This window comes from Mobula birostris, chromosome 12, assembly GCF_030028105.1.
Source record: "Mobula birostris isolate sMobBir1 chromosome 12, sMobBir1.hap1, whole genome shotgun sequence".
In the NCBI taxonomy this organism is placed as follows: Eukaryota; Metazoa; Chordata; class Chondrichthyes; order Myliobatiformes; family Myliobatidae; genus Mobula; species Mobula birostris.
In genome coordinates this window covers 322,649-340,806 of record NC_092381.1, presented here as the reverse complement: position 1 = coordinate 340,806, position 18,158 = coordinate 322,649, and the positions used below count along the sequence as shown (strand labels likewise).

Below are 18,158 nucleotides of genomic sequence, written 5' to 3'. Positions count from 1 at the left end.
GTTTTGTTGACATTGAGGAACAGGTTGTTGTCATGACACCATGTTACTAAGCTCTCTGTCTCCTTCCTCTCAGCAAGATCATGATTGGTTTTCTACACATTCCTCAAGTCCCTTGCTATCCTGAAATCTAAACAACTCAGTTTGGAATAAACACAGCATGCAATCTTCACTGCTCTATTATTGAGAGTTCCAACAACTCACTGTCCTCTTTGGGAAGAATGTGCCCTGACTTCAGATCTGAACTGTTTGTTCAGAGACTCAGACTCCCAACCAGAGGAAAAACCATCTCCACATTCACCCCTAGGAAATATCTTTTAGTTCACCTGTTAAGGAGTTGGACCTGGAACTGGATGAATTCCATATCATACAGGTGGCTGAAGGGGTTGACACACAGGACATACAAGGAGGTAGTTCCATGACACTATGATACCTCTAATTCTTCAAAGATCCATAGAATCAAGTTATGGTCTCTTTAATCTCTTCTAAAAGTGTCATACAACACTACAGCACAGAAAGGGGCCCTTCAGCTCATCAAGCCTGTGCTGAGCCATTAAACTACCTAGTCCCATCAACCTGCACTTGGACCTCAGCCCTCCATACCCCTCTCATCCATGTATCTATCCTAATCTCTCTTAAATGTTGAAATTGAATCCCCATCCACCACTTGTGCTGGAAGCTCTTTCCACACTCTTAGCACCCTCTGAGTGAAGTTTCCCCGTCACGTTCCCCTTAAACATTTCAACTTTCACCCTTAACCCATGACCTCTAATTGTAGTCTTCACCCAACCTCAATGGAAAAGCCTACTTGTGTTTACCCTCTCAATATGCCCTCATAATTTTGTATACATCTATCAAATTTCCCTGCAATCATCTACATTCTCAGGAATACAGTCATAAACTATTCAATCTTTCCTTATAACTCAGGTCCCCCAGACCTAACAACATCCTTGTAAGTTTTCTCTGCACTCTTGCAAACTTACTTATATCGTTCCTACAAGTAGGTTCTCAAAACGTACATAAGAACATAAGAAATAGGAGCAGGAGTAGGCCATCCGGCCCATCAAGCCTGCCCCACCATTCAATAAGATCATGGCTGATCTGTCCGTAAACTCAGCTCCATCTGCCTGCCTTTTCTCCATAACCCTTAATTCCTCTACTATGTAAAAACCTATCTGTTTCTTAAATATATATATTTAGTGAGGAAGCCTCAACTGCTTCCCTGTGCAGAGAATTCCACAGGTTCACCATTCTCTGGGAAAAACAGTTCCTCCTCATCTCCATCCTAAATTTTCTCCCTTGAATCTTGAGGCAATGTCCCCTAGTTCTAGTCTCACCTACCAATGGAAACAACTTTCCTCCTCCTATCTTATCTATCCCTTTCAAAATTTTGGATGTTTCTATAAGATCCCCTCTCATGCTTCTGAACTCCCAGGTGACTCAATCTCTCCTCATAGGTTAACCCCTTCATCCCTGGAATCAACCTGGTGAACCTCCTCTGCACTGCCTCCAAAGCCAGTATATCCTTCCTCAAGTATGGAGACTAGATCTGCACATAGTACTCCAGGTGCGGTCTCACCAGTATCCTGTATAGTTGCAGCATGACCTCCCTGCTCTTGAATTCAATCCCTTTAGCAATGAAGGCTAACATTCTCTTTGCCTTCTTAATAACCTGTTGTACCTGTAACCCAACTTTATGTAATTCATGAACAAGCACTCCCAAGTCCCTCAGCACAACAGCATGCTGCAATCTTTCACCATTTAAATAATAATCTGCTCTTCTATTATTCCTTCCAAAGTGGATGATCTCGCATTTACAAACGTTGTGTTCCATCTGCCAGACCTTGGCCCACTCACTTAACCTATCTCTATCCCTCTGCAGACTCTCCCCATCCTCTGTACAATTTGCTTTTCCACTCGGTTTAGTATCATCAGCAAATTTTGCTACACTACACTCAGTCCCCTCTTCCAAATCATCAATGTAAATGGTAAACAGCTGCGGGCTCAGCACCGACCCCTGCGGCACCCCACTCACCACAGACTGCCAACTGGAGAAACACTCTTTATACCAACGCTCTGCCTTCTATTGGTTAACCAATCCACTATCCATACCAATACACTTCCTCCGACTCCATGCACCCATATCTTATTTATAAGTCTCTTGTGCGGCACCTTATCAAACGCCTTCTGGACATCCAAGTATACGACACCCACCTGTTCCCCTCTATCCACTGCCCTCATTATGACCTCAAAGAACTCCAGTAGGTTTGTCAAACAGGACCTGCCTTTTCTGAATCCTTGCTGCGTCTGTCTAATGGAACCACTCCTTTCTAAATGTTTTGTTATTTCTTTCTTAATGACAACTTCACGCATTTTCCCGACTACAGATGTTAAGCTAACGGGCCTTCACATAATACTCCAAATTTGGCCTTGCTAAAATCTTATACATCCCAACTTCTGTACTCAATACATTGATCTGTAAAGGCTAATGTGCCAAAAGAATTCCTTATGACCCCATCTAGCTGTGTTAACACCTTCAAGGAATTATTGACCTGTATTCCCAGATCCCTCCGTTCTACCGCACTCTTCAGTGCCCTACAGCTCACCGTGTAAGAGCTCCCCTAGTTGGTCCTCCCAAAATGCAACATCTTACACTTGTCTGCATTAAATTCATCTGTCATCTTTCAGCCCACTTTTCCTGCTGATCCAGGTCCCACTGCAAACCTTGCTATCCACTACCCCACCAATCTTGTTATCCACAAATTTGCTGAACCAGTCTACCACATTATAATCTATGTTCCCTCTAAGCTGTGCGCGTGTGTGCATGCACACACATTTTTCAACCAGCGTACAAAGGAAATTAATGTGCGCGCAAAAGGCTGGTTACCTAAAATAATGTAGTAATTAATAATTATACTTATTGAAAATAACCTTTTAGCTAGATGTTTCTGTTAACTAGTGAGTCTGTTTTTCAAATACCCCAATGCACGTCACTAATTTACGTCACCTCACCTTTCCTGTTCCGGTTTGTACAACTGCATCACGGCGGCAGCCATCTTTGGCAGACAGTGTTCATATCGTAAAGTTTACAAAAATCTGTTTCAAATCCTCTAGATAGCTGCACTGTGCAAGATTCTGCAAAAGAGTGGCCTGACACCGATTGATTCACTTCATTTTGCGCCAGGCAAAATTAACAAGCTAAGAAAGCAGTATTTGGGAGACAATGTTTTGTGGAGTGACAAAGTTAAAGTTTTGCTAAGCCAACAACGTGAAGAAAACATCACAGTAGATACAAGTTCGCTGTTGACTTTTATAAATCATCTTTGTGTTCATTTAGAAGAAAGGTTTCCTGAAGATGAATGGTCAGCTTTTGATTTCCCTGCAATTGTAGATTGTGACTTCACATTTGGCGATGAACAAGTTAATGCCTTATATCTAAAATATCATGATTTTCTAGCTGAAAATACTGTAAATAGTTACAGTTTAATGATTTTAAATTTTTCATGCAAGAAAAAATTAAATCCAAACTGATTTCCAACTTTTCTCAAATGGTGGCATTTGTACTTCACAATGAACAGTTTTGCGACCTTGCACAGTTGATGGACATTGGGGGAACCTTTCTTGCATCTAGTGCGGACTGTGAGCGAGATTTTAGCCTGAAAAATCAACTCAAAAACAAGCTGAGAAACCGTTTAGGTGAATGTCATTTGGATGTGTGAATGAGAATCAAAAGCTATCAATTGGATGGAAGTTCGATTAGTCTAGATAGGGTTTACAAAGAATACGTAAATGCCAAAGACAGGAGAGAGAAAAATAACTGTGACTCAAATATGTATGTTATTTTATTGTTATTCTGTGCAGTTTTATGTCAAAAATTTTGTAAACCTACATAAACTGTGCCATGTGTGCATTCAGTGCACACATACTTTTGTCACAGGAAAAAAATTTGCACAGCATAAGATTTTTGTGCACACTGACACTAAAAATTAGAGGGAACATTGATTATAATCCAGATCGTTGATATAGATGTCAAACAACAGGCCCAGCACTGATCCCTGTGACACATCACAAGTCACAGGCCTCCAGTAAGAGAGGCAACTATCTGTCTTCTCCCACAAAGCAAATGTCCAATCCACTTTACTACTCGATCTTGAATGCCAAGTGACTGAAACTTCTTAACCAATCTCCCACGCAGGACCTGGTCAAAGTCCTTGTTAATGTCCATATAGGCACTATCGACTGCCATGCCTTCATCAAACTTTGTGGTATCTTCATCGAAAAACTCTAAAAGGTTTCTTAGACGTGACTAAACATGCACAAAACCATGTTGACCATCTTAATCAGTACCTGTCTATCTATATATTTACATATATCTCCAGTCCCTGAGAACACTGTCCAACATTTTTCTCACTACTGATGTCAGGCTTACCGGCCAATAATTTCCTGCTTATTCTTAGAGCCTTTCTTGAACAACATGAGCTAACCTCCAATCTTCTGGCAGCACACCAATAGCTAAGGATGTTTTAAATGTCTTTCCTCGGGCTCCTGCAGTTTCTGCAGTAACCTCCCACAGGATCCCAGGGAACACCTTGTCAGTCCCTGTGGATTTATCCATCCTAATTTTCCACCAGTCAGCAAACACCTCCTCCCCTGTTTAGGGTCCATGACCTTGCTGCAGTATTACTTCACAGGAGATGGGCACAGAATCCATAAATTCTGTGTCCATCCCCTGAGTATCTGCATTAAGGAGGGAGACTGGAAGACTAAATGAGTGATGCAATAACAACAACCTCTTACTCAACATCAGCAAGAGCAAGGAGCTAATTATTGACTTTAAGAGAAGGAAACCAGACACCAGAGCAGCAGAGGTGGTGAGGGTCAGCAACTTTAAATTCCTCAGCATTATTTCGGAGGACCAGTCCTGGGCCTCTCCAGTTAAATACAATTAAGAAGGAAGCACGGCAGTGCCTCTTTTCCTTAGGAATTTACAAAGATTCAGCATGACATCTAAAACGTTAAGAAACTTCCTAAGTTGTGTAATGGAGAGTATATTGACAGGCTGCATCACAGCCAGGTATGGAAACACCAATGTCCTTGAATACAAAATCCTACAAAAAGTAATGCATACGGTCCAGTCCATCAGGAGTATTGGGAATTGGGAAGCTTTTAAATATCAACAGAAGGCAAGTAAAAAAGTCATTAAGAAGGTAAAGATGGAATATGAAAGTAAGCTTGCCAATAATATTAAGGAGGATACCAACAGTTTCATCAGATACATAAAGTGTAAGAGAGAGGCATGCGTGGATATCAGACCGCTGAAAAATGATGCTGGAGAGGTACTAATGACGGACGAAGAAATGGTGCACAAACTGAATAAGTAGTTTCCATCATTCTTCACTATGGATGACAATAGAGGTATGGTGGAAGTTCCTGGTGTCAGGGGTTATGAAGTGTGTGAAGTTACCATTAATAAAGAGAAGGTTCTTGGGAAACTGAAAGGTCTGCAAAGTAGTGTACGTCCCAGGGTTCTGAGAAAGGTAGCTGAAGAAACTGTGGAGGCATTAGTAATGATCCTGCAAGAATCACTAGATTCTGGAATGGCTCCCAAACTTTGGACACCGGAGGATACAGTCTCAGAATAGAAGAGCATCCTTTTTAGAATGTAGATGAGGAGAAATTTCTTTAGCCAGAGAGTGGTGAATCTGTGAAATTCTTTGCCACAAACAGCTGTGGAGGTCAAGCAGAGGTTGACAGATTCTTGATTGGTCAGGGCATGACGGGGGGATGGCAAGAGACTGGGGCCGAGAGAAAAAATTGGATCAGCCATGATGAAATGGTGGAACAGACTCGATGGGTCAAATGGCCTAATTCTGCTCCTACATCTTATGGTCTAATGGAATAAAGCCTCCTAACCATAGAACACATCTGCATGAAACACTGTAGAAGGAAAGCAGCATCTCCACCACCCAGGACATGCTGTTTTCTCACTGCTGCCATCTGGAAGAAGGTACAGGAGCCTCAGGGCCTACACCACCAGGTTCAGGAACAGTTATTACCCCTCAACCATCAGGCTCTTCAACCAAAACTCAACTTCACTTGCCCCATCACTGAAATGTTCCCATAAAGTCGCTTTCAAGGACTTCTCATCTCATGTTCTTAATATTTATTGCTTAATTATTTATTATTATTATCTTTCTTTTCCTGTTTGCGCATTTTGTTGACTTTTGCATACTGGATGAATGCCCAAGTTGCTGCAGTCTTTCATTGATTCTATTCTGGTAATTATTCTATAGATTTATGTGAGTATGCCTGCAAGAAAATTAATCTCAGGGTTGTATATAGCGACATACAGTATATGTACTTTGATAATAAATTTGCTTTGGACTTAAAACTTTGAGTAAATACAAATGCAAAATATCCATTTAAAATCTACCCCATCTGTTTTGGCTCCACGCCTAGCTTACCACTCTGATCTTCCAGAGCACTAATTTTATCCATTGCAATCCTTTTGCTATTATTAAATCTGTAGAAGCCCTTTTTAAAAAAAAAAAAAAAAAATTCTCCTTCACCTTGTATACTAAATCAACCTCATGCCTTCATTAGCCCTCCTGATTTCCTTCTTAATATCTCTTGCATTTCTTATACTCAAATACCTCATTTGTTCCTACATGCCTAAACCTGCTATGCAACTCCTTTTTGTTTCTTAACCACAACCTATGGAGTCACTTTCAATAACTCTTCATCTCATGTTCTCAATATTTACTGTTTATTTATTTTTATCACCATTTCTTTCTTTTTGTTTTGGCATTGCTCATTGTCTTTTGCATACTGGTTGAACACCCAAGTTAGTGCAGTCTTTTGTTGATTATATTATGTTTTCATTATTCTATTATAGATTTATTGAACATGTCAATACACTTACTTTGAACTCCCTAAACTGACTTTGCAGGACCCATGTCATTAGTACCAACATAGTCCATGACCTCTGACTGTTCACCCTCCCACTTAAAGATACTGAGAACTTAATCTGAGATGTCCCTGAACCTGGCATCTGGGAGGCAATAAACCACCTGAGAATCTTGTTCTCATTGACAGAACCCCCTTTCTGTTCCCCTAACCAACGAATCCTCTCTCACTACTACTCACCTCTTCTCTCCCCTTCCCTTCCCTTCTGAGCCACAGAGCCAGACTCAGTGCCAGAGACCTGACCATTGTGACTTTCCTCTGCTAGGTCATCGACACAACATTATCCAAAGTGGTATACTTGTTGTTGAGGGGAACAGCCACAAGGTTCCTCCACACTGGCTCCCTATCCCCCTTTCTCCCTCCTGACAGTCACCCATTTACCTAAGTCATGCAACTTGGGTGTAACAACCTCCCTGTATGCCCTATCAACCCCTCAACCTTCTGAATAATCTGGAGTTGATACAGTTCCAACTCCAACTCCTTAACAGGGTCTGTTATAAGCTGCAGCTGGATGCACTTCTCGCAGCTGTAACCGTCAGGGACACTGGAGTTCTCACTGCCTTCCCACATCCCACAAGAGCAGCATGCAATTATCCTGCCTGGCATTCCCACTGTTCTAAACGTGCAATAAGCATGAAAGAAAAAATAATAATTAAAAAATCTACATATGGCCTACATATCTCCTTGGGGAAGCCTCGATGAGCCAAATCCTCAACCCCCCCCACTCACATAATGGCCACTCTGCTTAAACCTAGCTTCTTTTTATTGGTCCTTGACAAGTGCCTAACTATGCACAATCCAATGTCTCCTCAGGAATTGTGAGGTGCAAAATGAGCCAACTTCTCCCACTCTCTTCTTTTAAACTCTTATCCCTCTATGTAAATCAATGTCTTGTTGGAACAGTGGCACACAAAATTCTTCATACAACAAAAATCCAGGAATCAACCTGATGAATTATTACAGAACTCTATATACAGGTATGTCTATGGCAAGTACATCTCCTTCAGCAAGGAAAGAAAGGGGCTTCACTAAGGCCATAATGATTTAAGACCTCTTTACTCCTCAACTCAAACTTCCTGTGATAAAGGCCAATATCCTATTTATACAAACATCCACATTCCCATTGAACATTAGCATTACCTCACCTCTCAGTAGTCTAAAGACAGTTTACTAAAGTGGATGATCTCATTGTTTTCCACATTTCATTTTAATTTCCCACCCACTCACTCAGCATGTCACCCCCCACCCCCCCCCGAGGCCCTTCTCTTCCTCTTCTACACTCACAATTTAATATTGTCAGAAACTAGGAAATGTTACATTTGATCCCTCAGCATAACCACCACAGATTGTAGATATCTGGAGCTGAAAACTAGTCTCTGCCGTACCCACCTAGCTTGTCAATACACTCCATGTTACGACCTTTCATCTATATTTTCCTGAGCTGATTACAATACAGAACAGTACAACACAGGTATAGGGCCCTTCAGACCACGATGTTGTGCTGAACTAATTAAATGCTCAATTAAACTAATCCTTTCTACCAACACAATGTCCATAATCTTCCATTCTCTGCACATTCCAATGCCTTCTAATACAGACAATATCCTAGTGAACCCTTTCTGCACTCTCCCCAAAGCCTCCACATCCTTCCCATAATGGATCATCAGAACTGTATACAATACTCCAGATGAGGCCAAACTAGAGTTTTATAAAGCTGCAACACAACCTCCTGACTTTTGAACTCCTTATCGAATAAAGGCGAACCAGCTGTACATCTTCTTTACCATCCTATCAACCTGTGTAGCCACCTTCAGGGCAATATGGACTTGGGCCACAAGATCTCTCTGTTCATCAACACCGTTAAGGAATCTGCCATTGACTGTGTCCTATCCCCTTGTATTTGATCTCCAAAGTACAACATTTAGCTGGATTAAACTCCATATGCCATTTTTCCACCACTATCTACAGCTTAACTACATCCTTTGACAGTCTTCTACACTATCCAGAATACCATCCTGGAGGAGGAGAAGATGGCACCGTGACGCAGCGCGCGCGGCCTCTCCGGTGAATGATATCTGTAATCTGTCAAATAAGGGACCGTGCACAATCCTGATTTGATGGAGACAGACGTGAGAGTATGGAGGAACATCTGGAGAAACTTCTGAAATGCCCGCTTCGCTGCCGCTGCTACTGTATGGTAACCAGAATCTTCGGAGCTGAAGGCCCCAAATCCTCAGCTTTGCTTGTTTCAGCAGCTGGGGCAAGGTCAAAGGCGCTCAGCAGAGGATGGCACTCGGGAGGCTGTATCAGGGGGGCTGGTCAGAGGCTCGAAGTTTTTGGATGGACGGACTCAGTGTCGGCTGTGGTCCGGTGCTTCCAATGCATCGGCAAGTTGTCGGTGCCTGGAGGTTTATGGCAGGGAGTTTCTCCCTTTTGCTGCCTGCTATCAGGGACTTGGGAGTCGATCAGGACTTGAGAATTTTTTGTTTTACGGTGCCTGTGGTCTGTTCTTTATCAAATTATGGTATTCATTTGCACTGCTGTAACTATATGTTATAATTATGTGGTTCTGTCAGTGTTAGCCTTTGGTTTGTCCTGTTTTTCTGTGATATCACTCTGGAGGAACATTGTATCATTTCTTAATGCATGTATGCATTTCTAAATGACAATAAAAGAGGACTGAGTGTTCTCATAATCTAATCTAATCTTCATATCATTTTACTAACATAGTAACCCACCCATTTAATTTTACATCCAGTTCCACAGAAGGACTGTGGTGGGCCATTCAGCTATCAAGTCCATGCCAATTTACAGACAGCAATCCCATCCTGTAACCAATAATCACGTAACCAGCTTTCCCCACATTCCCATCAGCTCCCCCAGAGTTATCCACCACCACATGCTGGGGATTGTTACTGCACCCAATTAATCCACTGTCCCGTCTCGCTACCCTTCCCAACCTGGTCCATTTGCCAATTACCACCACTTGACCTGCCCCCCCCTCCTATCTCAATGCCTACCTCACTCCATCATCTCTCCCTTGTCTGGTAAATATCACTCACCAACCTCTATCCCCAAAAATTTCCCCTTCCCAACCCTTACATGATTCCATCTGCTCCTCATTCCCCACCTCCCTGGCTCCTGGTTCAATCTATTGCCTTTTGTCTCACCCTCCCTCTTAATTCTATATACTGGCCATCTTCCCTTGACACCCGGGTTGAGAACTGAATCTCCATAGCTGTTCACCCTGTGAATAGGGGTTAGCCTGTCTCCATTGTTTCTGCGACGTTGAGGGAGAGGTTGTTTTCTTGACACCACTGTGTCAGGGTGATGACTTCTCTGTAGGCTGCCTCATTATTTGAGATTAGGCCAATCAGTGTAATGTTGTCAGCAAATTTAATTAGCAGATTGGAGCTGTGGGTAGCAACACAGTCATGGGTATACAGAGAGTAAAGGAGGAGGCTTAGTACACAGCCCTATGGGGCACCTGTGTTGAGGGGCAGAGGTGAGGGAGCCCATCTGGCGGCGATCTGACAGGAAGTCAGATGGGTCTCCTTCACATCGACAGAATTCCCTGTCTTCTCCCCTAGCAATTGAATCCCCTATCCCCACTACATTCCTCTTCTCCCCAGAGTCAGTGCCAGAGACCTTCCTTGGAGTGTCTGACTGAGAGGTGATCACATAGAAGTGTAGAAAATCATGGAGTATGGACAGCAGCAAGTGCCCAGTCATCTCCCCCCCACCCCACCTCAAGCTGGGGAATCAAGGACTAGTAGGCAGACATTTACGGTAAGAGGAGAAAGATTTAAGAGGAACTTGAGGGGAAACTTATGTTTACACAGAAGGTGGTATCTACAGTATGTGGAATCAGCTACCAGATGAAGTGACTGAGAAAGGACAAAGAAAAGTTTTAAAATGCAATTGCACAGGCACATGAGTAGGATGTGGACTAAATGCAGGTAAATGGGACTAGCCTTAATGGGGTATTTGGTTGGCATAGACTAGCTGGATCAAAAGGCATGCTTCCATACACCCATTGGAACAGATTTAGTGCCTGTGAAAATAGCGAACTTGTTCAGTTTGTTTCTCACTTCTCTCTGAATTAGGAGTCTGTGGGTTTAGCTCTCACTCTAGAGACCACATTAGAAGTTCAGCTTGAACGTTCAGTGTAACAGCGAGGGGTTACTACATTATTACAGGGGGCTCCTAAGATTGTTATAGCCAGGCGTGTAGTGGGGATAACTCCCACTACCTAAGTAAATACTCCCAAAGGCATATGCCTTGATAGCCTCTGACAACCAAGTCCAGCTCCTGGCCTTCACATGTGGTTTAGCTACTAAACCCGGCAGAACCGTTTCTACTGACAGGAGAAGGGGCAAGGGTGGATTCCTACCACCTTAAAACCAGTCGCTTTGATATCTGGGGTTCATCAGCAGTGGTGGGCAGCTCATCCAGGAGAATGGAAACTCTGATCTTAAACCTCTGCTGCCTGGTGGCCATACCCACTCATGGGGAAGGCTTTGGAAGTAAATCCCAAGGGAAAAATCCAGAGCTGGAGTCTCCGAGGCAGTCCTATGCTGAGTTCAACGCTGACTGGCAACTCCTGCGACATTGCTGATACCAAAATGTATCATTTGCCTTTCATTTGGGTTCATCATCTGTGTAGAGAGGAGGGACTTGCTACATGGGCAACAGCTTGCTCTCCATATTGTACGGCCCTGGCGTGCGTATCTAGACAGCTAAGACACAACATGCATGGTTGGCCCTGACCGATGGAGGCCTATTACAGGGGGTACATTTCATAAGATATCACACTGAGGACCAGGTCTATGCAGTTGCCGCAATGGGGTACTGAGCCTGTGCTAACCAACAAATACAAGTTACCATAATCTTAAACACGAGGAAATCTGCAGATGCTGGAAATTCAAGCAACACACACAAAATGCTGGTGGAATGCAGCAGAGGCCAGGCAGCATCTATAGGAAGAAGTACAGTTGACGTTTCGGGCCGAGACCCTTCATCAGGACTAACTGAAAGAAGAGCTAGTAACAGATTTGAAAGTGGGAGTGGGAGGGGGAGGGGGAGATCTGAAATGATAAGAGAAGACAGGAGGGGGAGGGATGGAGCCAAGAGCTGGACAGTTGATTGGCAAAAGGGATAAAAGGCTGGAGAAGGGAGAAGATCATGGGACAGGAGGCCTAGGGAGAAAGAAAGGGGAAGGGGAGCCCGGAGGAAGATGGAGAGCAGGCAAGGAGTTACAGTGAGAGGGACAGAGGGAGAACAGGATCCCACCACCAAGCACATCTTTCCCTCCCCCCGCCTTTCTGCTTTCCGCATGGATCGCTCCCTACACGACTCCCTTGTCCATTTGTCTCCCCCATCCCTTCCCACCGATATTCTTCCTGGCACTTATCCTTGTAAGCAGAACAAGTGCTACACATGCCCTTACACTTCCTCCCTTACCACCATTCAGGGCCCCAGACAGTCCTTCCAGGTGAGGCAACACTTCACCTGTGAGTCGGCTGGTGTGATACACTGTGTCCGGTGCTCCCGATGCGGCCTTCTATATATTGGCGAGACCCAACACAGACTGGGAGACCATTTCGCTGAACACTTATGCTCTGTCCGCCAGAGAAAGCAGGATCTCCCAGTGGCCACACGTTTTGCCAGTCAACTGTCCAACTCTTGGCTCCATCCCTCCCCCTCCTGTCTTCTCCTATCATTTCGGATCTCCCCTCCCCCTCTCAAATCTCTTACCATCTCTTCTTTCAGTTAGTCCTAACGAAGGGTCTCGACCCAAAACGTCGACTGTACCTCTTCCTAGAGATGCTGCCTGGCCTGCTGCGTTCCTTACCATAATCTTACACTGATCTGATTTCATTCCCATCAACTCCCCAAAGGTTCCACCTCTCACCCACACACTGGGGACAATTTACAGTGGACAATTAACCCACCGACTCACATGTTTTTGGAATCTGGAAGGAAACAGAGCATCCAAGTAAAACAAGTGGTCACAGGGGGAATGTACAAACTCCACACAGGCAGTGCTGGAGGTCAAAGCAGAGCTTGATTCATGGAGATGTGAGATAGCAGGAAATCAACTCATCCACTTCTGCCACTGTGGGAGATTGGCCTGTGTCTCAAGCTGCTTTACACAATATTCCAACTGCATAGAGACCACATGGGATCCAGGGGAAACAGCCAACTGGGTACAAAGTTAGCTTGGTAGAGGAAGGCAGAGGGAAGTAGTACAAAGGTTTAAAGGTTCATTTATTATCAAAGTGTACAATTCTGATATTCTTCTTCTCCAGATGGAGGGTTGTTTTCAGGCTGGAGAACTGTGACAAGTGGTGTGCAGCAAGGACTAGTACGGGGCCCTCTGTCGCTGGACACTTACAGTATGTTAATGCTTTGGAGGACAATATTGGTTGGTGACTCCACATAACACCAAAACTAGTTGTGCAGTAGACAGTGAAGACTGTTGGCTAAATTTGAGAGATAATTTAGACCAAGGGTTCCCTACATGGGGTCAGTTAATGGTAGGGGTCCATGGCATAAAAAAGGTTGGGAACTCCACAGATACCACCTAACCTGCAGAGTGCTTCCAGTATCTGCTCATATTTACAGCAGTGTCTGTGGAAGCAGGGAGTGACAGCTGCTAAAGAAAGAGGAACAGAGCCATTATGCAGCTTCTTTCACAACTGGAGGAAATGTATGCTGGAGTTCCCCCAGAGGAGTTCCTGGGTCTTTGCCTTTCCATTTGCCAATGACTTGGGTGCAATGACCAGAATATTCAAATCTGCAGACAATCCAGCTCTTGGGAGTGCTTGTTAACTGTGAAAAGTACAGTAATGGACCAAAAGGCAGACAGGAAAAAAGAGATACAGACAGGCTAGGAGACAGGACCAAGGAGATAGACATGCTAGAAGACAGAATCAAGGAGAAATGGATAGACTAGGAGGCAGGATCAATGAGACATAGACAGGCTAGGAAACAGGACCAAGAAGATATGGATAGTCTGTGTGATAGGACCAAAGAGCAATAGGCAGGCTAAGAGACAGGACCAAGGAGGTATAGACAGGCTTGGGGACAGGACCAAGGAGGTATAGACAGGCTTGGGGACAGGACCAAGGAGGTATAGACAGGCTTGGGGACAGGACCAAGGAGGTATAGACAGGCTTGGGGACAGGACCAAGGAGGTATAGACAGGCTTGGGGACAGGACCAAGGAGGTATAGACAGGCTTGGGGACAGGACCAAGGAGGTATAGACAGGCTTGGGGACAGGACCAAGGAGGTATAGACAGGCTTGGGGACAGGACCAAGGAGGTATAGACAGGCTTGGGGACAGGACCAAGGAGGTATAGACAGGCTTGGGGACAGGACCAAGGAGATACAGACAGACTAGGAGACAGGCAGAGAAGTAGCAGATGAAGTTTAATGCTGAGAACCATGAAGCATTAAATAATGAGAAGTAGAGGGTACCGCTTTAAAAGGGGGAAAGAAGTCACAGGGAGCATTGTAGAGGAGCAGGTAAAGCCCCTACCTTTCAGCTCAGAGATTCAGGTTCAGCACCGACCTCTGCTACTGTGCATGTTCTCCCTATAACTGCAGTTATCCCCCCGGTGCTCCTGCTCCCTCCCACATCCTAAAGGCTGTGGATTTATAAGTTAATTATCCCAGTGAAAATGAGGGGTACAATCTGGGAAAGTTGGAAAATAAAAATTTTGGGGTAGAAACCAGGTTGTTCATAGTCCACATGGACTCAGTGGCCCAGGGGCCACTTTCTATGCTATATGACTCTATATGGTTGAGAAAGTGGTTAAAAAGGCACTTTGGAATTGTGGGCTCTATGCATAGAGGCAGAATAGCTGGCAAATAATAACTTGGATGGGACATGTTGGTCAGCATGGACCAGAACGGCCTGTTTCTCTGCTGTTTTACTATGATAACCAGATCAAGGAAGTCATGATGGAAAGTGTTTTAGCCACATCAGGGGGTTTGTGTCTCGAGACCATAAGACATAGAAGCAGAATTAGGCCATTTGGCCATCGAGTTTGTCCCACCATTTCATCATAACTGATCCATTTTCCCTCTCAGCTCAAATCTTCTGCCTTTCTCCTTTATCCTTCATACCTGACTAATCAAGAATCCCTCAATCTGTCTTAAGTATACATACTGACTAGGCCTCCACAGCTGCTTGTGGCAAAGAACTCCAAAGATTCACCTCTCTCTGGCTAAAGAATTTCCTCCTCATCTCCATTTAAAAGGACTCCCATCTATTCTGAGGCTGTGTCCTCTTATCTTAGACTCTTCCACCATAGAAAATATCCTCTCTATATCCAGTCTGTCAAGGCCTTTCACTGTTCGATAGGTTTCAATGAGGTCACTCCCCATTCTTCTGAATTCCAGTGAATACTGGCCAGAGCCATCAAACACTCTTGATACGACAAGCCGTTCAATCCTGGAACCATTTTCGTAAACCTCTTTGAACCCTCTCCAGTTTCAGCACATCCTTTCTAAGATAAGGGGCCCAAACCTGCTCACAATGCCTCACCAGTGCCTTATAAAGTTTCAACATCACTTCCTTATGGACACCACACTTTGGTAAAGATGTGAAGACTTTGGAAATGGTTCCTCCTGAGACTTTAGTTTTGTGGACGGAGAGGTGGTCAGGGAAGAGGAAGTGTGGCAGTTCAGCAACTTTCAGATTGAATCATGGGGAAGACTTGATGGGCCAAGTGCACTACACCTATTTCTTTGTGTACTTACATCCTTGAATAATTCCTTGATACAACTGCCATTTTCCAAATCAGCATTCTAAAGCCTTTTGTCTGTCATTATGTTTGGTACCATGCAATCTCCCAACCATGAGATAAGGCTTTCTGACTGGATTAAAGACATCTCCCTACCTTCGCAAAGTCACGGACATCAAAAAGATCGAAAGCATCAAACAGATCGTTCCTTCGCATGCCAAATGTGTCACAGCAGGTAGACAGGAAGGTCCGAATATTCTTCAGACACAGGAACTGAAGGGGAAAGGTTAACACATTAATTGTGACAGTGCAGGAAATTCAAGACAACTGGACAAACATCTGCAGTCTCCTCACCCAAAGTAAAACAATTACCTCAAAGAAATAAATTAAGAGCATTCCTTAGACAAAGTTTAACAGAGCCCAACAATATGGTAACTGGCCTGTCTCCTTGCCAACCATCAATAACCCATTTACACTCATCCCATTTTATTCTCCCTATATTCCCATCAACTCCCCCCCCCCAACTTTCTACCCCTAACCCACATATCGGGGGTAATCTACAGCAGCTATTTAACCCACAGACCAACACATCTTCAGAAGAATCAGTTGTGCAAGTTGGGGCTGTTAGCTTTGTTGTTCCTTTGAGGTTAAAAGAATTGAATTTGATGTGCCCAGAGAGAGTAAATATGAAGAATCTGTTTCCCTCGGCAGAGGCTTCTCGCTTAAGTGTCCAACAATAATCAGCCAGCACTGATGGATCGCTGTCGCTCTGATACCGTTTCTCCATGACTGCAATACCCTGGTGAAACCTTTCAGCATGCTCGTCACTGACAGTGTCAACATTTGCAGGGAAGAGGTCTAAGTGAAAATGTAACAAATGAATCTTTAGTGACGTGCATGTCATGGTTTTGTACGCTTGAACTATGCTGTCAACCAGCTGCACATAGTTTGGTGCTCTGTGGTTGCCAAGAAAATTTTCAACACCATCTTAACAAGCCTTCCATGCAATTTTCTCCAGTCCCACTAGAAGTTCTTCAAATTGCCTATTATTGATGACCTGTTCGATTTGTGGACCAACAAAAATGCCTTCCTTAATCTTGACATCAGTTATTCTGGGAAATATCTGTCTCAAATATCTAAGCATAGACCAGCTATAGACCGGTTAGCCTGACCTCAGTGGCTGGGAAGATGTTGAAGTCAATTGTTAAGGATGAGGTTATGGAGTACTTGGTGACACAGGACAAGATAGGACAAAGTTAGCATGGTTTCCTTAAGGGAAAATCCTGCCTGATGAACCTGTTGGAATTCTTTGAGGAGATTACAAGTAGGATAGATAAAGGGGATGCAGTGGATGTTGTATATTTGGGTTTTTATAAACTTGGATGTCGTATATCCCACTTTTTCTGGTGGACGGCGCATAGGTGCTTGGTGAAGCAGTCTCCCAATCTATGTCGTATCTCATACTCTTCTCCACTGATGCAGCACAGGTCTCATAGCTGAAGGTAGATTAGGCTATTCAATGGATTTCTTGTTTTTTAGCAGAGAAACCAGACACATTGGTCAGACAAAAGTAGCAGTCTGTGACATGATCCTTCCACTCTAGACATATCATCGGGATAGCAAACAGCACAGACTGCCAAGTACCTCTGAGCCAGGCTCAGAGATTGACAGCACATGTTGCGCAACAAATGTGAAGATCCCAGGGTTGCCAAATTTACACCCAAAGTAGAGCTAATAGGCTTTCTTAATAAGAGAAGTCATGCTCCTTCTTTGAGATTTAAGGGAGCACACATCACAACCCACTAACCAAAGAAGCATATTGATGGAACACAGCTCCATCTAAGTGTGGGGGGTTGTGGCTTATTCTGTCAAAAGTCACTTTGGCACAATTGGTTAGTTTCAAAACTGCAAGTGTTTTTTTTCCCCATTGGTTAGCTGCCTGGTGTCCAGTTTTAACTAATCCGGGTATAAAATAGCATGTAGAATGGGCTTGTTCTCTCTTCCTTTGTTTAAGGCAAGCAGTGCACATAACCATTGGGCAGATATGCTGTGTGTGTGCTTTTAACTGAATACATTTATTGAATATTCAGCTTTGTAGTTTCTGTAACTTAGGGAACATAAATGTAAATGTTTAGTAGTTTTTTTTGTTGTGAGTAAATATATTTTCTGTCTCACTTACCAAATCCTCAAAAGTTACACTAAGGGAGCACTGTATCAACTGAGGGAGCAGCCCACCGTCTGAGGGAGAATACTGAGGGAACACCACACTGTCCAAGGGAATACTACATCAACTGTGGGAGCGGCCCACCATCCAAGGGAGCGTACTGATTATTTTTTACAAAAATACATTTATCGCAACTTCTTCATTCTACAATAACAGCACGAGGCACAATAACAATGACTAACACAGACTAATTTAAAACGTTTCTAACCTGATCCAG

General features: G+C 43.8%; 1 protein-coding gene across 3 annotated transcripts in view; it reads right to left on the bottom strand.

Annotated features, from left to right (window-relative positions):
• The window catches only part of LOC140205711 (guanine nucleotide exchange factor VAV3), a 374,002-nt gene that overhangs the window by 354,528 nt on the left and 1,316 nt on the right, over positions 1-18,158 (bottom strand). For all 3 annotated transcript variants that reach the window (XM_072273243.1, XM_072273245.1, XM_072273244.1), the window contains exon 2: positions 15,874-15,990. In XM_072273243.1, coding sequence (XP_072129344.1) covers positions 15,874-15,990 — 117 coding nt within the window. The remainder of the gene's footprint in view (positions 1-15,873; positions 15,991-18,158) is intronic.